We start from the raw sequence: 24,923 nt of genomic DNA, 5'->3' as shown, positions 1-24,923 counted from the left end.
GCAACGGTGGCAGGGACGGCGACGGCAACGGCGACAAGGATGGCGACCGATTGAGGGACCGGTTGTTCCGCCACGCCCTTTTCTCTTCTTCTCCTTCTTCGTCGGCAGCGGCGACTCATGGAGCCGTGTGTCAGGCCGGGTCGAGCAACGGCGATTCGGAGATCGACCCTTTTGTCCTCACGACGCCGCTCTACTACGTCATTGTTGCCGATGCCATCGCTCATTTTCAGGTTTGTCTTCAAACATAGTTCGTCTTTCATTGTCGACGTTCCTTTTTGTTTTTTCGTTGTTTTTTGGTTGTCTGTGAGTTATGGGCGTCGGTAAAGGCAAAACCCATGTTTCTTGATCCCCTTTTTGGTGTCATTATCATTAAGAGTATAGATCGGTGTCGCAATCGCTGTTTCTTTTATCATAGTAGATACGAATAAAGAGTACCGGTCTATTGTGGTTGAACTTTTGCCTAGATGCAAATTAACGATTATGCCTGTTGCTGGTGGGGATGGGTTTTGTTCCTCAGACAAAGCTATTGCTTCGTAATTTGTTCTTTAGCATTGGTTGTTTGTAGTAAACTAATGCACTTTATTCATCAAGATTTGATTTTTCTTTTGTTTAAGCTGGGGTTGGATTGGAAAATTGGCTCTAGGAATCACTTCTACATAAACAATAACTTGGTTCTAACTTCTGTTACTTCATATTAAAAGGCTTACAATTATAATTCTTTTTTTTTCGTGGGCTATAATCCATTTCAAGCGTGATTTTATTTTCCTCTGGTGCTCCACAAGAATCCTTCCTGTTTATGCGCTTGAACAACTTCATGGGTTCTAGTTTCGGTTACTAGATCCGGAATCACTTCTGATGTTTTGTTTCTTTGACTAGAGTTGACCCACAAACCTGAGCTGTCCAACACGAAGGTAGGCTTTCCTGATGCTGATAAAGTTTGTCTGAATTACTCTGATCTCTAAGCTAAGAATGGAGAGAGCTGCACTTGTGATTTTTGAGCCATTCTGTTTTGGTGATCTTGTTCATTAGGTAGGTGAGAACCATAGTTTAATTGCTTGGGGATTTTTGCAGAGCACTGAGGAATTGTGCTCAACTAGGATGGTGACCTCGTTTTAACAAGGCGAGACCGTGAGTGTCTTTTCTTATCCCCTTCTACATCCATTTCTAAACTGTACATGCATTTCAATTTGCTTTGAATTCGCTAGCAATCCTAACTAGTCTGTCGTGAGAATTCATTCGATTAAGAGTTACGAAATCGATTCTGGTTCCGGGTTGCCCATTTTTAACCACACAATGCTCACATGGTTTGCTTTTGCATCCTCTTTTTCCTACAAAATGGCAATGATGATTGGACATTTTCTCGACGTGCAGTAACCATCTTCGCATTGTTTTAGTGTGATCATACAGCATAACATCACTTCTTCTATCCCGAATGTCGAAAGGTATTAGTTACATTCATGATCTTCTCATTCTAGATGCTGTGAAACAGCTTGACATTAGATGACTTTTTTGTTTTTGTCCCCCCCCATTTGTTCAGGTTTGGAAAGCCGAACTAGCATTATCCGATTTCGTGTCCACTTTTTCGAGTTTGACAAAGTCGTTCCGTTGGAGCTTGGTGCCGGAACGGTATGTTGGTTTTCGCTTGCTTGATTATGTCAGGTGATACTGTTCCAAAAAACTAAAGTGGCTTTAGAATCAATTGGTTCCAAATGAATGTTGGGGATTATACATTATGCGAGACCCTTGGTATCTTATGGCTATAATGCTTCAATTTTTTCTCTTTAAGTTATGGATTTGCAGAGAATGGAGGGTGCTGTTTAGTTGTTGCCTTATTGCTTCTTGTCTTGAATTTTTCTTTACTGAAGGTACATCCTCACTCTATCTCAATTAGTTGTCTCCTTCCCAGGTGAACAATACTGGTGTTGGTGGATCCATTATCGATGCTGATGCTTTGAGAACTTCGATGGATCCATCCAAAGTTCCGCCTTGCTCTGTCCGGAATTTGCCAGTCCCTGCCACATAAATCACAATTTGCTGACTTTGGAAAGTCATCCGCACGCTAAGGTTGGCCTTTCGGCTTCTTTTTTCATTGCCTTAATCTTAGAGATCTTATAATTTAGTTGGACTGTGCACAAAATAGGATAGGGTATACGGATCCATATAGGTTACAATGTTGATTTTGTGTATGGCGTGTAGTTCTTACGGTTTTATGTTATTGATTTAATTCATAACTCATGTGATGCTCAATCGGTCGAAGATTCAATGGCATCTGAGAGACACTCATTCAATGCAAAGTGGACGGACTCTGTAACCAATATACTTATCGGTTTATTGGTGGATGAGGTCAAAACGGGAAACCGCACCTCTTCCACTTTCAACAAAGCGGGGTGGAGGAATGTACAATTTGAACTCAGTAGACAGACAGGATTCCAATTTACCATGGTACAGCTGAGGAACAAGGTCAACAAACTGAAAAAACAGTATGGCGTTTTCACAAACTCATTTCTCCCGGATTTGATTGGGATAATGTGAACAAAAGAGTTGTTGTCGGCACCCAAGTATATGGGAATCTCATATCAAGGTATTTCTTAACTTTGTGGTCATTTTGATATCATTATAGATGTCAATTTTAAAATATATGATTATATTGCTGAAATGTCATTATTGTGAAAATTGTAGGATAATGTCGAGTGAGCAAGATTCAGGAAGAATGGATTTCCTCAGTATCTTGAGCTCTGTATTGTTTTTGGTGGTACATATGCTACTAGGGATCACGCCATAGGAAGTGCTTAAGATGTGAATGTGTCGGATGATGATGACAATGGTGATGACAATGTAAGTGGTGACAACAGTGGTGGCGATGCTTATGGTGTCAATGCAGGTGATGACTATGATGGTAGCAATGCAAATGATTTCATTGGACACCACAGTGATGACAGACTTTTTACAACAGACGATGCTAGAACTTCAGTTCGTGGAAAGCACAAATTGAATAGAACTCCAAATAGTAAGCGGAGAAGAAAGAGTAACCAATCTGGTATTGCTGAAACTTGTACATACAAGATTTTCTGAAAGTTAGGTCATCAAGTCAACGGCGGTGGCTATGCGAGCTCAGGGACTACACAACCACCTGTAGACCCTTTCTCCATATCTACCGTAGTCCATTCTACCGAGTATACCCGAGATAGAGCAAGATGTTTACAATAAAAACAAAGGGAACGAGCATGCGCCGCCAGAATGGAGGGAGGCTTTCATTACATCCACACTCCGCAAGGAGGATTGAACTTCTTCAATTCCTTTAGTAGATGTTTGGAAATATACTTTCGTGAATTGCATGGAGTTTCATTAGACTATATAACTTATATTATCTATTAATCTTTAGTTTATTCAAATATGATTAGTGTTGAGACTCTTGTACTTATATGTAATGGCATATCTTATTGAGATTTTATGACTTATGTTATTGATTGTTATTAGGATATGTTTTCAAAATCTATATTGATGTTTTGGTCATTTTTGTGATTGTATAGGTACTATGGAAGGGGGATCAAATAGTGTCACGCCCCGAACCTCGAGCGCGCCAACATCCCACCATGGTCATGCAAATGCGACATTCCTAGGTAGTGTCGCCGACCCCATTCATTTATGATTGCGCAAGCGGAACGTATTATAAAACCCCTGATAATGAAATACGGGATAGAAAAGTAGGAAACAATTTCACAACCAATCACTTAAACAAACCAACGGAGTTACAGACGAAGGCCTACAACCAAAAGTCTACAAAAGACCGGCCGTAAAAAATGAACTGTCCTACGACCTACAAGTCGGACACGCTCTCCAATCCTTATGACTTCACCTCTGCAACTCCTCAAGACCAACCAAAACTATCTGGCCGCTCTATCCACTAGGGACCTGAAATTTTAATCCCACAACCGGGATGAGACAATGTCTCAGCAAGTTCAACCCCCTAAACCCCTATTAGAAAGAAAATACGCCCAAGGGTGGCCTAGCCACATCACACAGAGAACTTACCTCGCCTCAATTCCTTCCTGCAGGTTAGCACAATTCAAATTGCTCAATCACAGATAGTAAATAGGAACTTAAACAACCGAAACGCATTCACTTTCATATAACCAACAACCACGGGAGTCCTGATTATAAGACTAAATCGTTATGACACGTCCCATTCCATGCCGCACAATTCCGTCCCATAATCCGACCCATCGACAACACTCAACATGCATTCCAATTGTCATTCACTGCCAAACAAGGGCATAGCCTACTCGCAGGTCGGTTATCTGCTAACATTACGGCATTTCTAGAAGAATAAAGGTCCAGTCAGTCCCGCCACTACTGCGACCAAGCCACGTCATTCTATCGACGGCATTTCTAGAAGAATAAAGGTCCGGTCGGTCCCGCCACTACTGCGACCAAGCCACGTCATTTTATCGACAGCATTTCTAGAAGAATAAAGGTCCAGTCGGTCCCGCCATTACTGCGACCAATCCACGTTATTCTAGCGACGCCATTTCTAGAAGAATAAAGGTCCAGTTGGTCCCGCCACTACAGCGACCAAGCCACGTCATTTTATCGACGGCATTTCTAGAAGAATAAAGGTCCAGTCGGTCCCGCCACTACTGCGACCAAGCCACGTCATTTTATCGACGACATTTCTAGAAGAATAAAGGTCCAATCGGTCCCGCCACTACTGCGACCAAGCCACGTCATTCTAGCGACGCCATTTCTAGAAGAATAAAGATCCAGTCGGTCTCGCCACTACTGTGACCAAGCCACGTCATTCTATCGACGGCATTTCTAGAAGAATAAAGGTCCAGTCGGTCCCGCCACTACTGTGACCAAGCCACGTCATTCTATCGACGGCATTTCTCGAGGAATAAAGGTCTAGTCGGTCCCGCCACTACTGCGACCCAAGCCACGTCACTCTCTTGACGGCATTTCTAGCAGAATAAGGATCCAGTCGGCTTAGCCACTACTACGACCCGAGCCTTTCAACTAGCACACAACAATTCGATACTGATCCTTGGATACTTTACATTTCACTCACATAATCCAATTACGATATTAACCATTAACAATCCAATTTCAATGTCAAACTCGACACTTGGAATTTTCTAAATAAAATCCATACTTTTCACAATCCACACTCAATTTATAATATCCAATCATCAATTTCAAAATCTGATTATACAGAAAGCGACCGGCACGAAATTATGAGAATTTAGGGTCCTAACAAAATTTTCAGAATTTAATAATTAATTAAATTTATTCCGAAAATAATTAAATAATAATATTTTAATATTTCGAATAATATAATATTATTAAATTATTAAAAAATTCGAAATATTTAAATAAATCAAAAGTAAATTCCTTTATGTCACATCATAGTTTATATTAATATAACCACTCACTTAACCTTAAATTAAACACAATTTAAGTTAATCAAACACCTTAATATAATCTACATTTAAATGAATTAAACTAACCACCTAATAACACTTAACATAAACTAAGCACCCATAAAGCATTATTAACCCTCTAATCAAGGTTTAGTGAGTTAAACTCACCGGATTAGCGAGCCGAGCGGACCAAAACGACGGGGACGCCGAGGAGAACAACTTTCCTCAAAGCAGGCCGAGCATCCGGGCTCGGGAAGGCGGCCAAAACGGGCCAAACATGGGCTTCCATACCCATTTTTCCAACCACTGATTTAGGGCCGAGAACGGCAGATCCGGCACCGGTTGGGCAGGAGGAACGGCGGAGGAGCTGCGGCGGTGCCATGCGGCCAACAGCGGGGTCTCACGGTGGCTGGAGGCAGCGGAGGGAGCTCCGGCGATTCCTACACGAGCTGGACAGCAGCTCGGGATGTCGGCCAAGCGCGGGGGAGCGCGGGCGGCGGCGGAGCGCGAGACGGCGAGCGGCGATGGGCGACACAAGGCAAGGACGGCGACTCCGGCGACGGCGAGCAAAGCGTGGGTGGCGAGTAGCTTCTCCGACGGTGCCGCAACCTTTCGGTCTCGCCCGTTGGGCGAGCGGGCGAGGCACGCGAACAAAGACGACAAACGGCGATGGGCGGGCTGGCTCGGCGGCGACGAACGAACGAGCGATCGCGACAGCGATGAACGGCGGAGGCGGACGGCCAAGCGAGCGTGCGAAGGGGCGGCATCGAGCGGCTAGCTTCCGGTCAAAGCTCTCCCTTTCTCTCTCCTCCCAAGTCCCAAGCTTGAAGATGATGTTGATGGGTGCCTTTCCAAGAGCCAATATCCACCCCCCACTTGTCCAAATCTCATTCTCCTTGGCCCAACCAACATGACATCATCCCATGTCATCTTCCACTAACTCATTTCCTCTACAACCTACTTCAATGGGTCCAATTTCATTTTCCGCCGGGGCATAAAACTTTGTGCAACAATTTCTTCAATTTCACTTAATTCTCTTCCAATTGAATCTTAATCCCACTTGAATTAAATCAAATTGACCCACATTAATCCATTCAACACCTCATCAATCAAATTGGTATTTTTCCTTACCATAGTGGCGTACTTGCATCCCAATTTCATAATCTCTGGCTTCCACTGAACGAAAACGGCCCTATTTATTCAGTCGAAATTAAAACCCGAAATCTGGATGTCACAAATAGTGTGTCTAATGAGCAGGTACAACCAGTTGAACAATTCTTGGATGATGATATTAACATATTGATAGCGTGGTTCTGCTTAGCTGCGATGGACACGTCCCTGCATACGAGAGAACTTATTAGGGACAGTCAATTATTAGGAGCAGAACGGATAAGGGAGATTGTTTATGGACATTCAGATAGGATATATGAAGCATTTAGGATTGAGAGACATGTTTTTCTGAATTTATGTGACTTAATGAGGGTAAGGGGTTGGTTGAAAGATAGTTGATATGTTCAAATAGATGAACAAGTTGGGATATTCTTATGTGGTTACTCACAATAACTCAAATAGAGATTTATGTGAGAGATTCCAACATTCAGGAGAAACAATCAGCAAGTATTTCAACAAAGTGTTGAAAGCAATGATCAAACTTTCAAATGAGATAATAAAACCACTGTCCTTTGACATCATTTCAACAAGGTATGATTTTTATATTGATTTTATACCGTCAAATACATGTAGTTGATAATCTTATATGATATTAGATTGTTAATATATTGACAGGGCTGCGTAGGTGCTATGGATGGCACCCATATAGATGCTACCGTCCATGTATCTCAGCAGATTCCATATAGAGGTAGGAGTGGGAGAACAACCCAGAATGTACTGTGTATTTGCTCTTTTGATATGAAATTTACTTTCGTGTATGCTGGATGAGAAGAATCTACCAACGATTGTCGAGTGCTTTTAGCAGCACTCGAAAATCCTCAACTGCAATTTTCCCGACCACCACCTGGTATTTACTTTGTTTATGAAGACAATTTTATGATTATATATTATGGTTGAATATCACAACAAATTTATATATATCATGTTATAGGGAAATATTACGTGGTAGATTCAGGTTATGCAATACTTCCAGGATTTTTAACTCCATTTAAAGGCGATCGGTATCATTTAAGCAAGTATAGAGGGAATGGGGGATGACCAAGGACAGCAAGGGAATTGTTCAACAAGAAGCACTCTTCACTAAGAAATGTAATTGAGAGGTCATTTGGGACATTAAAGAATCGTTTCACCATTTTGAGACAGATGCCTCCATTTACAATTCAGAAGCAAGCACTTGTTGTAATTGCTTGTTGTGCTCTCCATAATTACATTCGTGATCAAGATGCGATGGATAGAAACTTTTCCCTATATGGAGATCCGGAGTATCCATGCGGACCTACAGACGTGGAGGTTGCAAATGATACATTGCATGATGCACCTGGAATAAACATGCTTAGGACAAGGATTGCAAATAAAATGGCGAGGGATCATAATATGCCTGAGACTTCATGACTTTGTGTTTCCGACTTTTGTAATTTTGGTTTTAAGTACTCACTTATCAAATTCAATGTGATGAAGTTGAACAATAAACTATATTACTTCATTATTGTGATGTTATGTATGAAAGGGTCTATGTAGAGATCTATAAAATATTCTTCTTTTAGCTAGCTCTTATTGTACAAATTTTACTTACGAAATTTTGTTCCAAGTATGCACATAACCATGTTCAGAATGTTTGTCTTCACCCACCATGAACAAAATTAAGTTGATGAGCATTTCATTAAAGTGATAACGCAATACCAAGTTTACACTTTATTTTAAAAAAAGGCACGTGACAAAAATTTGGTACAAAGTTTATTTATAAATTTTTCTTCAAAATATGCACTTATAACCATGTTCAGAATGTTTGACTTTACTCACCATGAACAAAATTAAATTGATGAGCATTTTATCATAATGAGAATTCAAAACCAAGTTTACACTTTATTAAAAAAAAAAAAAAAACAATTGGGAAAATTTTGGTACAAACTTAAAAAAATTTCTTCTAAGTAAGCAAATATGATCATGTTTAGAATGTTTGTTTTCACTTACTATGAACATAATTAAAGTGATGAGCATTTCATGATAATGATAATTCATACATTTTATTAAAAAAAACACTTGAAAAAAATTGGAACAGACATTTTGTGCAGTTACCAAACGTGTTTCTATTCTTTTTCTATTCCAGAAACAGAAATTTTGTACAGTTACCAAACGTGTTTCTGTTCTTTTTCTATTCCAGAAACAGAAATTTTATACAGTTACCAAACGCATTTTTTTGTTCAAAAATTATTCCCCGGAACAGAAACACTTTTTTCTATTTCTGTTTCCTGGAATAATTTTTAAACATAAATGTTATCAAACGCGCCCTAAGTATTTGCTTAAGCATTTGAAGGATGAACTCAAGAAGATTGATGAGAAAGTGCAAATGACTGACGAGAAGATGTAGGAATTAAGTGTCTTACAAATTAGGTGTTTTTTTTTTTTTTTGTCTATCCTTTGTTATATTATGACTACTTTTCTGAAAAAAATAGATGGTTCAAACTTGTACTTCTGCTAACTTGAATCAAACATTATGTTGTGTTGGCTCTAATGGACACGATCACATTATTTAGGTTCGTATTTACCTTTTTCCATCTCAACCCTGTTCTAATTGGATGGATGGTGGAACAAAGGCCATATATCTCACATGACATAATTATCTTGATTTAGTGTATTTGCTATATTGGTTGTTTGGGCTCATGTGCACAGGGGAAAATTTCATTGTGAAATCTGAAGCTCAACGCACCACTTCGAAGAAAGGCATTGCCCTGATTGTGCCTAATACGTCTCCAAGTCGGTGGCTAGTGTCCCTATTTACTTGCCAACCGACATGTTTTTAGTTTAGCCTGGTTTTTCATTTTGCCTTTGGTTCGTCCATTTGTGTTGGACTTTCAATTGTTCTAGATTTTGGACTTGTTGGATGAACTTTAAGCTTGTGGGCATATCAGCATGTGTGTTTGAGCTCGTGAACGTATTATGCGGCTTCATAGTATATAGAAATAAAGGAGTAAGATTAGAAACTAAGACACTGGACCTAGTGGAAATCAATCGCTCGTACTTGATGATCCAGATGCATTGAGTCCATGTGCATTGAATTCACATAAGAATTGTTTTGAACCCCATGGCAAGTTCATAGCGGTAAGACACGAGATGTCCCACCTAATCTATATGAGCAAGTAAAGATACTTGCAAATCTACCTACTGAAAACAAAAGGAGAATTTTGAAATTCCTCACTAGTGGCTATAGTATTGTGCCTCTGCAATTCATGAAGTTGTACTCTATATTTCAAGCTTAAGCATATTAAGATCCAAGCATATTAAGATCCACATTCAAGGGAGACTACAATTTCCTATAAGTAGATCAATGAATTGAATTGCAATACCAAAGTTTTCACGCCTAAATCAACATCAAAGATATCGAACCACAACGGCAAAATAACCAGCATTTGCTCATTGCTCAATGTAAGTTGGCAAGAAGAAGTTAATGTCCATGCCCCCATCCATAGCCTCACCCATGTCCCACAGCCCTCCTTGACATAGCAAGTAGCACAATTGTTCATGACATAGCAGAACTGAAAAGGAAACGAGGATCAAGATAGGTAAAGTTAAAAATGATTTCAACAAAGTAAAAATGAAGTTCACATTCTTGTAGTTGGCTTCTTGGGCTTGACCCTTAGTGTCTCTTCTACCAACAGGTCTCTAGATTCAAACTGTCGAGAAGGATGTAGTCGCGAATGTTGTTACCCTTCACACTCAAGTGATCAATAGTCATAGTATTTTACACTTCAGAGTTAGCTTCACGGTCTTCAGATGCATGTGTCACGGGCCGATAGATTGGGATCGTAACCGTGTGGCGACTTAGGCTCTTTTGGATCAACTCGGATCGTCAAGATGCCTAAGCCAAGCCTTGCTCAAATCGATCGCTCACTCGCTCGCTCACCCGGATTGTAGAGAAAGAAAGTTTCTAGAGAGAGAAGCTTTGGAAGAGAGAAAGGAGCATTTTGTTTTAGTGAATGGTTGGATGAATACAAATGAGGGGGGGAGGGGACGCCCCTTCTTATACTAGAGGCCTCTATTTACAAGCATTGATCGAGAATTCATTTAGCGGACGAGATCGTACCGCCCAACCTACCAACTACCGATACTAATGACAGGAGATTTCTAGACTTTGGCTCAATTACCGTATCACCCACCCTTAGAACGTTCCGGAAGCTCTCTTGTTGGGAATCCTAGCAATCGCAAGTCCTCCTCGAGAAGACACAATCCTTTAGCCATAGAAACCTCTTGATTGTGACACATGCTTATGCTAATTACAACACCTATAATGATCCAACACCATATTTTGATCAGATCAATCATGCATCCCATAACTTTATAAGCTAGTGCTATAAGCTGGTGCTTTTTATGAGTTATATCAACAAATAGGACGTTATTAGAGACAAATCTTTTTACTTCTACATAACCATAAGTACACGAAGTTGCATACTTCTTGTGATAGATAGTGTTAACTACAATAAATTAAGACAAATAGTCTTAGCTACAAGAAATTGAATCAAAATATCATTTAATAATGGGTGAAAGGTTAAGACATAACAGAGCACCATTATTACAAAACTTCATCAACTTCTTCTATCTAAAGAAGCAGAAATAGCAGTACATCAAACAAACGCTAGAAATTCAGTATACTTAAGTGATCTAAACCAATACCACTTAGCATAACTCCTCCTTATAAAAGAAAAATATGAAACAAAGACTTGACTTGTAAAGGTATTTGGGCATGTGCAACCAAAATGGCAATCCATTTTATTTGGACATGTGCATCCTTACTTGTAGGATTCCCACAAAAGTATGGACATGTTTGTGTACTCCCAACTATATCCATGTTTATCGTGCTTCTAAAAGCTCCATGAAGACATACTGCCATTCTAAAATAAAATACACGTATTATATGAGGGTTCCTCTCGACTATTGATGCTGCGATCGTGCATTGTATATGCTTTTAGAGGGGGCTCCGGATGCATTCATCTTAGGATGCTGAAAAGAATTTGATGAACCTTGTACAAAGAAATAACAGATATATTTATATTTTACTAAATAATATGCTTAGATATGAAAGGACTAGTGAGAATACCTAGAGGGGGTGAATAGGCGTTAAAAGAAATTTTTGCGGAAACATTTATAAATACTTTTTCTTTTGATCTGGAATCTACAAAGTAATGGACTAGAGCAAGTTTAGAAATTAAATAAATTTACAAATGAATAAAAGAGTTCAGGGAAGAGAATAGAAACACAAAATTTATAGTGGTTTGGCTTAAATCAAGCCTACGTCCACTCACCCGCACTGACAGCCCATTAGCTGGATTTCACTATGAATCAAAAAAGACTTTACAATCTCACGTCATTGACTTTACAGTGTAGAAACTTTACTACACACTTCCAAAGTCTCACAAGTGTTTGCTCTCTCTTTTGAGTACAAATTAAGCTCGACAAATGAAATAGCAAAGAACTAGGAAGCTTTAGATTTTGAAATTTTTCTTTCATGCATGCTCTCGAACAACTTGAGGGTTTGTCTTAAATACTCCTTCATGCTTTCACAACCGTTTGCATTTTCCAAACAAATATTTCCAATCTACTCGTTGGACAAAATCAATTAAGGAGATCTCGAGTCATTTGAAGATCGAGATAAAAGCCCATCAATCATGCTCGCCCATACAATTAGGATCTTGATTTCTATAAGTAGAACCTTCCAAGTATTTTCACCTTTCAAAAGATTTGATTATCCGAATTGATTCCAATAAAGATAATTAATCATAAGGTGCTATATCCAGCCATAAGAACTTCCAAAATCATACGAATCGAATCCTTGAAGATAATCCTACATTTGAATAAGTCTTTATTCTTCGGTTTGAAAACCGTCAGTGAGGACAAACTTTGAGATTAAAGTCTAGCGGTTTTCAGATTTTGACAGTAGAGTCTGGAGTTCTTCAGACTATAGTACTTGAGTCTACAGGTCTTAAGACTAGACTTTTGGAAATGTTTTGTCAGCTTCAAAACAATAAATGAGTTTTCTCTAACAATCTCCCCATTTTTTATGGTGACAAAACTTTCCTGCAAATTTGAAATTTTTTAACCTGCAAAATAACACTTAAGCAAAATGTGGTATCTTATAAAATATGTTGATTAGAACATGGATAGCATCGATTCTGCAACCACAGAAAATATGTTAATCCTACAAGATAAATAACTATCCAACCACAATCAATATCACGAACTTAGTTACTGCAAGTGTCAAAAGATTCAAAATCATACAGTAGTCAAAAATCCAAAGTAGTCTAAAATGCCAAGCAAAAAGTCATCAAAATCAAACCAAAAAAATAAAGATTAAGTTGGGTTAAATTAAGTCAGGTCAAATTTGCAAACTCTCCCCCTTTTTATCATCAACAAAAAGTGGAGAAAAACTTTAAAAAGAGTTGGATAAAATCTGGAAATCCCCCATGAACTTGATAGTCTCCTCCAGCTCCTTCAGAGTCACCTTCAGCTATTAAATATCCTCACCCTTTGCATTATCTTGAACTTGAAGCTTCAAGGCTTGTACTTGATGGTGTAAAGAGACTGAAGTGGTTTGATGTGCAGATTTAATGTTTTGAAATTCACACTCTAACCCATATAGCTGAGCCTGTATCTCCACCATAAGCTCGAGCAATCTTCCAAAGTCTGCTATAGGTTCTGTTTGAGTACTAGCATTAGCATGGTCAGATTGAGGAGTGTTAATCGATGATGGAACCTCAGCTGGAACATCCAGACTTGGAGATGATGCCTCAACATCAACTTTAAGGAATTGAGAGGCATAGACATCCTTTGGATCTGCTGGAGATCTACTAACATCGCTAGTGAAAATAGGCGAAAAAATACCTCTTTTGTCAGTAGCTCCCCCCATCAAACACAACCACAAGGGTCACTTCGTAGTGATGAAGCAAGTTGATCCGGTGCATGAAATATCTCAGGTACTGCAACTTCTTGGCCATGTTCGTGTTGAGGCAGAGCTCCATGCTACACAAGTAAGCTGGAACAAATTTTTGATCTTTCAGTCAACCCAAGAATCCAAAAAGAAGAATAACCAAATGGGTATTGGCAAAATGAAAAAAGAAAATACAAAATTTGGAATTTACCTTTTCAAGACCGGTTTTAACTTTTTGAAGTTGGGAGTTGACCCTATTGGCCATGGAATTGGTTTAGAACTAAACTAGTCGACTGATTCTAGAGTCAACTTAGAAATTGGCCAAAGCTTTCGTTTTTTCTTTTATTGTTTATTTTTATCATATATACAATATGCATGTGCATAACATGGAACAGTTATCAAACTTATCCAATTTCAATGAATATTTTGTATCTTAAGAAAAGAGTAAAAGAGCTTTACTTAAGATTAGGATTAAACTAATTTGAAACTAGTTTGATTCAAAATTATACCTTGAAACCAACCTTATAAGTTCTAAAGCCTGTTCAAGGTGTCAGCCGGGGAACTGAACCTATCAAAGCCAGTCCCCAGTTTCAAGAATTAGGAACTGTATCAATCCCATTGAGAACCAGCACTAGTTGCTCACCCCTAATATTTTTGGCCCGCCAGGCCTATTCTATTTATCCCAGCTTAAATAAAATACTGAAATAGGATTTCATTTTAGGCGGAAAAAGAAACCCCACCCATCTACCGGCCTCTTCCCGTGATTGGGCCCAAACCATACGCAACAACAAAGTTGGGCCTAATGCGAGTGGGCCCATACCACGAACAAGAGTCAGGCCCATCTCTCGGCCTGCTTTTTTGAGTCGGTTCCGAAACCCTCCTCCTCTTCTTCTTCTTCGTCGTCAGCGACCACCACCGTCGTACCGATCTCCGTTCGTCACGTTCAAAATCGAAAAGCCTCTGTAAACCCCCTGAATTCCAAACCCTCGCCCGCTCCCAACTCCTCTCCCCGCATCGATCGGCGCCTCCGCGCGACCGCGACGGCGGCGGCGGCGGCGCTCCGCGTTCCTCCCGTAAGCTCCGCCCGCTTCCGCCTAGGAATGTCTCACGGCCTCGGCCGCCGCGGCGGCGGCAGCGACGACGACGACGACGACGACGAGGTGTCGAGCGGCAGCGAGGACGGCGGCGCTTCGTTCGACGAGGACATGGAGGCTCTGAGGCGCGCCTGCATGCTCACCGGCGCCGACGTCGTCCGGGCGGACGGCCTCGACTTTGCGGCGCCGGATCCCGGCAGCGCCGCCGCCGCCGACGACGACGACGACGACGACGACGACGAAGACGATCTCCAGCTGGTGAGGAGGTTGCAGGAGCGGTTCTCCGCGGACTTGGCGAATCCCCTGACGCTGAAGCCCCTGGCGTCGCTCCATCCGCCGCCGACGGCTGCTGCCGCGGCGGCGACGTCCGACGAGGACGAGGACGACTTCGAGACGCTCCGCGCGATTCAGAACCGGTTCTGCTCTTATGATCACAGTAAGTGCTCCCGTCGTCGTGCGATGAATATTTGTGCATGCTTTGATATTTGAATGAATGACGTCATTTCAAGATGACGAATTGGTACGAACTGTCGAGATTATCTTCCGTAAAACCTATGCGCTTGGCGAGTCCCGGAACTTATCAGCGCAAAGAAAGCTCTCAAAAGAAGCAATGTCGTACGTTGTTTTACACATGACGAATATCAGCAATTTTAAATCAAATTCGTAAATTAACGTAGTTGCAATTTTCGACATTATCATATGATTTGGCAATTGGAATGTGTTTCTTTGCTCTCCCTACTGAAAGGGTCAACTAGAATTGCATATTCTGCAAAACCTTAGGGTTTTGTTGCTTTTGCATTCTGTAGTTATTTTATTTTTCCCTGCGTTTCTTGGGTTAAGAGTAGCTTAAATCCTGTTTCGCTGTTTTTGATGGTTTGAAGTCCATTCTGATGAATGATTTGAGTCAGTAGATTACTCTTTTTTGCATTGAGCTAGTAGCATCTGGAGAGCATTCTTTCACTACCCAGATATCACCTTCTAGCTCACCGACAGTGAATGTTCTGATCGATTTGTATTGTTGGGAAGAAAGCACTGAGCTGTATGGGAAATACGAGAGCGGAACTCTTTGCCTTGTTTTGTTGGGAATTGAGAACATGACTAGCAATTTTAGTGTTTGTAAAGTGAAGAGAATTCAAACTAATCTGCTGTTCTCTGCTGTTACGCTGACTTTTCCAGTTATGTTAAGATGCAAGTAAGTACATGGAATGGACTGTCCTCATTAGATTGCAGAACATCCTGAATATCTGAACAACGAGGTTTCTCTGGCTGTTGCAGACAGGGTACTGACCTGATTCCTCTAGCCGAGCTTCAAATCTCTAATAAAGTCGAAAGGTCTACAATTTAGTTTAGATAGTGTGGACCTAAGATCTTTCTCATCTCCATAATCATGCTTTAGGAAGATATTTGTATGCTTGTGCTCCTTTCCTCACAGTCAAAACTATGAAACTGAACTTGAAGTACAATGATTCTCCTAATCTAATACTTTTAGAAGGTCTATTAAGTTGCTTGCTGTAGTTAGATAATGAGCTCAATGAATTCTTTGTTGAGTAGGCCACTTTGATTAGAAATAGGTATTGGCCGCACAACTTACAACTGTTGGCCAAGGGAAGTAAAAGTACAATGGGCATGCTTATTTGCCTTTTGCTTTATGATCATATTGTGGAGATAATAAGCTGTCTTTTTTACACAAAGACTCCTGATCACCCTTTACTAGGAGAATGTGGGCTTGAATTCCTTAGAAAGTGGAAGAGTTGCTAGGAAGTGGAGATATCTAGATTGTTGGTATATGTGTTTGTGCACATGCACATTTGCTTATACATTGTTGGTTTTATTCATCATCAAACCCTCTTAGAATTTCTGATCAGATCAGAAACTTCTGTTTTGCATGTTTTTCTGTGTTTTTGTTGCTTATATCCATTTGATATGCAGGTAACACGGAGAACAGCAAGAATGGCTTATCTAGCACTGGTAGCATGTCCAATGCTATGAATGTAAATATATTTGGCGGTTGTAAAGTCTTTCCAGATGATGAGGATGCTCATGACAGCAATCAGACATTGAATAAAGATGAGTGCCAGCCTTCTGCTATTATTGAGTGGCACCAGCCAGCTCAGAAGCAGCAAGGGCTGGCCAAATATTCTTCCTTTCCAAAATCTGGCCAGATATTTATTGACACCCTTAAGAAGAACAGGTCTTGTCAGAAGCTTATTAGAAGTAAGTTAATTCAGATTGAAGCAAGAATCGAGGAGATCAAAAAGCTGAAGGAACGTGTCAAAATCCTTAAAGATTTTCAGATTTCTTGCAGACAAAGAACTGGGAAGGCATTATCCCAGAAGAAGGACCCCCGTGTTCAACTTATATCAGCACGGAAGACTATCAAAGATTCAAAGGTATTGAGTGTCATAATCTTGCTTTCTGACTGATGAAGTGTTGTGAACTTGTGCGTAAATAGGATGTTCCTAATTATTGATCTCCAGCATTTGTCAACCTTAAGTAATGCAGATGTAGTACTTTCAGTTTAGGTAGCTGGTGATACTGGTGGCATCAATTTCCTTAATTGTTTTGATATTTGTAGCTTTCTGCTCATTTCACTACACACTGATTCTGCAGGTCAATGATAGAAAGGTTTCTGCCGTGCATTATGGGCCAGCTGAGAATTCCCATGTCTCTAGTTATAGAATGGCGCTGACAAGATTTCCCCTTTCACTTCAGCGAAGCAAATGGTCAGAGGTAGAGAAGGAAAATCTTGGAAAAGGAACAAAACAACAATTTCAAGAAACATTGCTTCAAATTAGCCTGGAACGATTCAGGTAAAATTGTCATAAATTGCTGAGATGCTTACGTTTATGCCTTAAGTTATATGGCTGCACTTGTTTTTTAATTTTTTCACAGCCATTTGTTTTCATTTGATGTTATAGATGAGTTCATTTTTTCATCAGCGGAACTATTTTGTTTATGGAAAGACCCTACACTTGGTTCCATTTTTGGATAGGTCTTTATCTACATCTTTACCTAATGCATGGAATATTTGTTGTTAAGAGTTCATTTATATTGTGTCCAACAGTTATGCAATCAATGGAAACGTTCTAATGTCCCCAAAAGAAAAATTATATAATTTTTTTGGCAGTATCTTTCTTTTGAACTATGGGAATACTGTTAGATTTACATAGGCTGAATCTTGATGGCCGACGATACTACTAAGTTCTTATGTTTTGGCGTTGACTTGTAGAGTTCTCTAACTGTAGACAGCATTGAGTACTATCTGGAAGTCCCATGAAGGACTTCTTTGGGTTTTTCTTCTCTCGGGTACATCTACCAATAACACTGCTTGTGTGATAGAATATCATTCAGAAAAAGGATGTTGGCAATATGGTAGGTGAAAGGCAACCAATGGTTCAAACTGAGCTATTTCACCCAAATTTGTATCAGGGAAGGAAATGCCCAAAAGGAAAATCATGCCTCAGGTGGTGATGACAATGCCACAAGATGACATGAGGAAAAAAATCTTTTTGATGGTGGATGAAATTATAAATGGCTTCCATATTTAGATATTAGTAATAAAGCTACCCTCGAACTGAAGAGATCTATGTTAGGTGCATGTGGAAATACATTCTCCAACCTGTCAAAAACAGTATGGTCTTTTTTGCATCATAGATATAAGTACTTCTTCTTCACTGTTATAACTTCTCTTATTTTTTCAGTCTTTTTTAAGTTAATAGTTTCTTTTTTTTTTTCTTTTTTTTTTTCTGATTCCATTTGCTGACAGTGCTCCAGATGGAGACCAATATGGCTTCGAAGATATACTTTCATCAATCAGAGATCTTGATATCACGCCTGAAAGTATCAGAGAATTTTTGCCAAAGGTTAATTGGGATCAGTTGGCCTCCCTATACATTCCGGGTAGATCTGGCGCCGAATGTGAGGCCAGGTAAGCAATTCATGCAATTAAAAATTTTTGTCATGTCATGCAGTTTTATTTCAATTTCTAGCGTTGTTATTTTTATTTGTCTATTTGTTAGTCAGTAATACTCTGAATTCAGTAAAAAGTAGTTGGCAGGTTTTGTTGAATTCAGCCTTTGAAAAAAAATTGGATCTGAGCCTGATTGAGATTTGGATTTGAAAGGAGTGTCTGTATGCATGGTAATGAAGTCAGGAAGACATTACACTAGAGCATCAAGTTAAAAACCTTTTAAACATCACACCTGAATTTCTTTTTGCTTTTATTTGGCCAACTCACACCTGGATTTTATAGGCATTACTTTTAGGAACACAATTGCTTCAGAAAAGTTTTTTTCAATTAATTATTTTATCATTAAGGAAGAATTACCACTATATAGACCACTCTGAAATTCTACACGAGTAGAAATAGGACATGTAGATAACTCCTCTATCTAGAAAAGGAACTTATGAAAAAAAATTAATTGGCAAGTGATGCTCATTGATGGGGACACAAAATAATCTTTGCGAGAGCACAATTTTTAGCTTTACAAAAATTTAAACAGATGTTAGGCCAATGCTGTTAGGGTTTGACTCAAGAATTATTGCAAGAATCCATCTTTACCAAACTTGGCCAATGTAACTGAAACTTGTTTTGTCTTGATGACTGTTCGATCTCTATTGGTGATACAGCTGATGATAGGGTACATGTGGAAAACCTAGGAAACCAATCTGAATAACTCCTGCCATATGGGAGCAAAAAAAAAAAAAAAAAAAAAAAACGATGCCCTGCTATAGAATAAAGTATACTGAGCTGGTCCTTTTCTGCGCTAGGTCCTTGAAATGATGTGGACTTTGATTTATCTAATTCCATTTGAATTCCTTTGTTAATTGTCTGCTGAGAACCTGTGCTGCGCCATATGGCCAGCCATGTAGATCCACAATGATTAAATCAGTATATAACACCTGTTAGAGCTATATAACTTCAGAAACTGTTTGCCATTTAGCACTTGTATTTTGGTCTTGGATTATTGATCTGTTTTGATATATTTTTGGGGGAATATGAATAGAGAAGAGAGGATAGGCTCATTTCTATAAATAAATAAATAAAAACCAGCATATCGTAATCTTTTAGAGACGTAAAGCAATTTGAGAATCATTGAGGGGGTCTACTATGCAGTGTGCATTACTGGTGATTAGTGACTTTTATGTGGGACACTATAATGTTCTTTCCCTTGAGCCATGATGGCTGTTAACAATTGGATTGTTTCTTATGCTCATTTGCTCATATGAACTGCAGATGGTTGAATTGGGAAGACCCCTTGATCAATCACGGCAGGTGGACAGTTGAAGAAGATAAACGTCTTTTGTTTTCCATCCAAGAAAAAGGGATAAATAATTGGTTTGAGGTAGCGGTATCTTTAGGGACAAAAAGAACGCCATTTCAATGCTTGGCCCGCTATCAAAGGAGCTTAAATCCTTGCATACTGAAAAGTGAGTGGACTCCTGATGAGGATGCTCAGCTTCGTGCTGCAGTGGAGATTTTGGGTGAGGGTGATTGGCAAGCTGTAGCTTCGGCTTTGGAAGGACGAACTGGAACTCAATGCTCCAATCGGTCAGTATCTCATCTGCCTGATTTCTGAATTAATTTCTGGTAAAGAATTTTCTGTAGCATAAAAGAATGGGTTGCATATCGAGGATATAAATAACTCTCTAAATAATTGTCAAATTTTCCTTACTGTCTTAGCCACTTGGGTTGACCCTTGTCACTTTTATTTAATATTGGGTTCTTAAATGAAGAGAGGAAAATATGACTAAGCCACAGAGAAACTTAGGTGATAAAGAAAGATTGTTTCAAAACTAAAACCTGACATTCAGCTGAAATGATGGAAAAAAGGTGTTCTTACTCATGGTTATGAACATGAGGGGGGTGTTAATCCAAAAAAGACTCCCATTCAGAAACTGTCTTATGATTGAGAGTTTTAGGTTTGTTTACCAGTTGTTTACAGCATCACCACATTGCATGAATTTTCTCTACTTAAAGCCTTGAAGCATATCACATGCCTTCCTTTCATTTGAGAGCAATAGAGGCTGTTGGGTGGTTAGACCTGGCAATAGTCCTAGATCATTACGTATGAGACCACAAACTCATGTGGAATTGCTGTTGCTGGTATATTGTTGCTTGCAGTTTATAGATATTGCTTTTGTGACTTTCTGTGGGCCAATACATTGGTGCATCTTCTCAACACCTTTGGACTATAGAATATCTCTCATTTACATGTGCTGCTTTTATAGTCTGAAACATTGCACTCTATTCCAACAACTAACCCAAAGAACCAATTTCTCTGTTTTATCTTCACTTAGTACGTTTCATTAGCGTTAAATGTCAGTGCCAGCAGTTATGTCACTCTATGTCCATCATGATTTACAGGCTAGGAAATTGACTGGAAAAGTATCAACTATGTCAAGGAGATGATGCAAATTTTAATTATCAAGCTCATTGAACTTGCTTGAATAGATTTAACTTGCTTTCAGCATTTGTAAGTGTATTATATTGGTTGTTTATATATGAATATGAAACTTGCAGATGGAAGAAAACTCTTCATCCTGCTAGGCAAAGGGTTGGTAGGTGGACTGCAGATGAAGATAAACGTTTGAGAGTAGCTGTGAAGCTCTTTGGCCCTAAAAATTGGATGAAGATAGCTGATTTTGTACCAGGTCGAACTCAAGTACAGTGCAGAGAGAGGTTTGTACAGATTTGACCTAATGTCACTTTGGATAACTTCAATATGACAGCATTTTAAAGACTCTTTTTCTGACTGCAGATGGGTCAACTCTTTAGATCCATCACTGAATTGGAATCCATGGACACCAGAAGAGGATACCATGTTGGAGGCAGCAATAGCAGAACATGGATATTTCTGGTCTAAAATTGCTGCATGTTTGGCTCCTCGAACTGATAATCAGTGCAGAAGGTATTCATACTTATAGTTCTATGGATAATTATGCGGTTTTCTGCAATTTGTGCATATATCAGCTAAAGTTGACTTCCCTCTTGCCTTTGATGCTCTTTTCCATGAGTAGGAGATGGAAAGTCGTGTTTCCAAATGAAGTGCCTTTACTACGGGAAGCTAGGAAAGTACAAAAAGCAGCTCTGGTAAGAAACTTTGTCGATCGAGAGTCGGAGCGCCCTGCGCTTGGTCCTGGTGATTTCCTCCCATTACCAATGACAAGTTGTGTATCTGACCCAGATTCTCTAAATCCCTCAATGAAACAGAAGACAGGTTTGAGGTAATTAGATGAAGATTTTCTAAGTTGGCCCTCATTGCATCCCAGAAACACTGCAAGAAAAAATCTTTTTAATTTTTGAATTGTTTTTGTAGGTCTCATTCTCTTGAAAATAGAAACCAAATCCCTTTTCAAAGTCAGTATTCTTAATTTTAGTTTGTTATTTTCTCCCCCCTGCAGTGATTTAGAGAAGGTGGGCTCCAGGAGGAAAAGAAAAGCAAATCGATCAAATGCCGTGCAAGTGTCAAGAAGTAGTTACAATGAGGTTGATTATGATGAATTGGCTGAGCATGGCTCCTCAAAGAATACACGAGTGACGAAACCATTCTCAGGAAAGAGTAGGCATCGAAAGCAAGCTAAATATCATATATCGCAGCCCATTTCAACAACATCAGTGCCGAATGGTGAAATCAGCGAAGTGAATGGTCTTTCTTGCATAGGAGAACAGGGGAAAATCTCTTCTCGGTAAATTTTTGATTTTTTTCTCATTTCCTCAAAACAGATATTACACTTAACCACCTTATATCTATGTTAGTAATACATGTTAGCACCTCAGTGCACATTTGTCCACCTAACATCACAGACGTACTTCTTTATTTAACTTTTGGTCCATGTATCCTCTCCCTGCAGTGTTCAGAAGAAGGTGGATCCCAAGAAACCCCAAATTAACTCTGGTCTTGTTGTGAAAAAGGCCAGTTGCAAAAATGATGAGACACTGGCAAAACATGGTTCACTTTTAAGGAACAAGAAGGTCACAAAACTGCAGTCAAATGAGGGTAAATTAAACGGACTTGCAGTAGATCATTCATCATGTCAGCTGGATCCGACGTCACTAATCATGGCTAACGATGAAAATTGTCAAGTGCAAGGGATGTCCGATTCTAGCCGAAAAACGAAAACTGTTACTTGGTAATTATGGATCTTTGTTCATTTACAGCACAGTTTATGGAGAAAAAAGAATATACAAAATAGAGATGGCAAAAATTTCTGGAGTACCTTTTTTTCTTTAGTGGTATCTGTAGTTTTTCTCTCTTAGCTGTTGATTGACTCATCCTTCCTTCTTGCAGTGACCAGGAAGTAGGGAACAAGAGACCAAGAGTTGACAGTCAACTTGATTTGGAGCAAGCCGTGGAAATAATTAGTTGCAATGAGGAAGAAAGACTGACTAGAGATAATACTGTTTCAAAGAGAGAAAGTTATCAAATGCACGTGTAAGAAAGGACAACCATAATGAACGCTCAAAAGATCAGCAATCATCTCAACCAGATCCATCATCCTCATTGACGATAAAGGGCAAAAACATGGAAGTGCATGACACAGCTAATATGACAGAAAAGAAGAATATCCCTTCTCGGTAAATCTTCTCAATTTAGTTTCGTTTAAGTAGGGACTAGTTCTCTGTACATTATTTCATTGGTAACTTCATTATGCATCTTAGTCTAATTTGTGGATATGGTAAATATTGGTTCCTATAGTGCTCAGAAGAAGTTGGGACCCGAGAAGACAAGAAACGATGGCCATTTTCACAGGAGCAAAGATGATGTAGTGGAAGATGTCTCTGCGGAATTGATTGCTTCAAAGGAACATGGAAATTATAAGACGTATAAAAGAAGAAAGAGAAATGTCGCTCCTCCTGACACATGCTACTCTAATTCTGAATGCATTCCTGCTTTGCCAGAGAAACTCAACAGGTCACAACCAGTATCAATCTATTGTGAGAAAGATGGGCCTGAACAGCTGATGACTGGGAATGAGCCTGTTTCCCAGCAAGTTCCAGATGCAGATAACTGCGACGTCACACTTGCTAGCTTGCTTATCAAGAAACAGATGAAGAAAGCTGTTCTTACATCGAGCGAAGGAAATGGCATGCCATCTGATGTAGACCAAATGCCCCCTAATGCTGTATGTAGGGGCAAGGAACCTAATCTGCTAGGTACCGCCAACGGGAATGCTCCATCCGGGGGACCCACCAGAGAAGAGACGAGGAATGATCTGGCCTTCGACCGTGAGGATGGTGACATCACTTTGGCGTGCTTTTTGCACAATAAGTCTATGAAGAAGAGACCCTGAGTTTACAAGCTGGTGTAGGAGCTCGCACTTGTCGTCTGAGGCGATTGAGCATTCTTGGTTTGCTTCAGAATGAGCAGATGGATCTGAAGTCTCTGGTACGCTGTATTGGATATCTCGGAGCCAACAAAACACTTTCTATCTTTTGATTTGCGCGTTCCAGATGGCACTAGGCGCAAGTATGTGCCTACGAGATTCTCAATGGATCTTAAATTTCTCTTGGTCTCTATTTTCTGTAAGAGTGCGACGGTGCAGTGATTGAGTGAGAGGACGAGGTTATGGTGTAAACCATTCTTGGCATTGGGGATCTTAATGAATCTCCACATGCAAGAATCAGCAATTTTGTGCGATAGCCTCTCGGTTTTTGGTTGGGGCAACCCCTGCGAAATGTACATATATGTAACACATGTTTCTAGAGAAATATATACAGGCGGCACTTTTTGTTTCGTGAACAGCATGGTTAATTAGTCGACTTGCATCCAATTTGGTCTCAAATTTAAGTTTATGACAAAGCCGCGCTAGCAGCGTTTCTTTTTTATTTGCTTCAAGTTTGGTTTCATTCTTATTTCTGAGCGGTCGATGGACAATGCGATCGAACAATTGCCGAATTGAAACGTCTAATGCACTTGATGATGAGAACCTGTGAAGCGTGAGGGAACTTTCCTCTGACATGCCCTGGTAGTGATTTTTATTAGGGGCGTGCATCATTTGCTTCATCTTTAAAGCAGGAAGTCATACTTTTAGGCTAAGCTCTAGGCACGCAATGGGTTTCTCCTCTTCCCCTCGATAATTTTATTTCATTTTTTATATTTCTTAAAAAAATGATTGAAGACCCGACCCTCTCTCAGACACAATAATTTTTTATTTTATTTTTTGTACTTAAAAAGCAATTGCTCATGAGTTTGGTGACAAAGTCAATCCAAAACCAATCAATAATTTTTTATTTTTGTACTACTTAAAAGGACAACCAAGGATTATACTAACCCAATGGGTTCGATGATGAACGAGGTCAACTAAGAAAGGTAAGCGGTG

The 24,923-nt window shown here is 39.7% G+C and overlaps 1 protein-coding gene across 3 annotated transcripts; it reads left to right on the top strand.

Annotated features, from left to right (window-relative positions):
• The first annotated feature begins 14,417 nt into the window (after positions 1 to 14,417).
• LOC104422048 (myb-like protein L) lies at positions 14,418 to 24,345 on the top strand. 3 transcript variants are annotated; one of them, XM_010034268.3, is made up of 12 exons: positions 14,418 to 15,036; positions 16,530 to 16,990; positions 17,211 to 17,410; positions 18,367 to 18,528; positions 19,837 to 20,151; positions 21,124 to 21,282; positions 21,362 to 21,511; positions 21,621 to 21,827; positions 22,005 to 22,289; positions 22,455 to 22,733; positions 22,892 to 23,178; positions 23,300 to 24,345. In XM_010034268.3, the coding sequence occupies exons 1-11, from the start codon at positions 14,607 to 14,609 to the stop codon at positions 23,037 to 23,039; spliced, it is 2,796 nt and encodes a 931-aa protein (XP_010032570.2). In that variant the 5' UTR covers positions 14,418 to 14,606; the 3' UTR covers positions 23,040 to 23,178; positions 23,300 to 24,345. The 3 variants fall into 3 exon arrangements, with proteins under 3 accessions (XP_010032570.2, XP_039163369.1, XP_010032578.2); XM_010034276.3 differs by lacking the exon at positions 14,418 to 15,036 and adding an exon at positions 15,779 to 15,880; XM_039307435.1 differs by lacking the exons at positions 22,455 to 22,733; positions 22,892 to 23,178; positions 23,300 to 24,345 and having other exon boundaries at positions 21,621 to 21,693; positions 21,788 to 21,827; positions 22,005 to 22,105.
• The last annotated feature ends 578 nt before the right edge of the window (positions 24,346 to 24,923 follow it).

The sequence above is a fragment of the Eucalyptus grandis genome, chromosome 2, assembly GCF_016545825.1.
Source record: "Eucalyptus grandis isolate ANBG69807.140 chromosome 2, ASM1654582v1, whole genome shotgun sequence".
NCBI lineage: Eukaryota > Viridiplantae > Streptophyta > Magnoliopsida > Myrtales > Myrtaceae > Eucalyptus > Eucalyptus grandis.
This window is presented reverse-complemented; position numbering and strand designations above follow the sequence as displayed.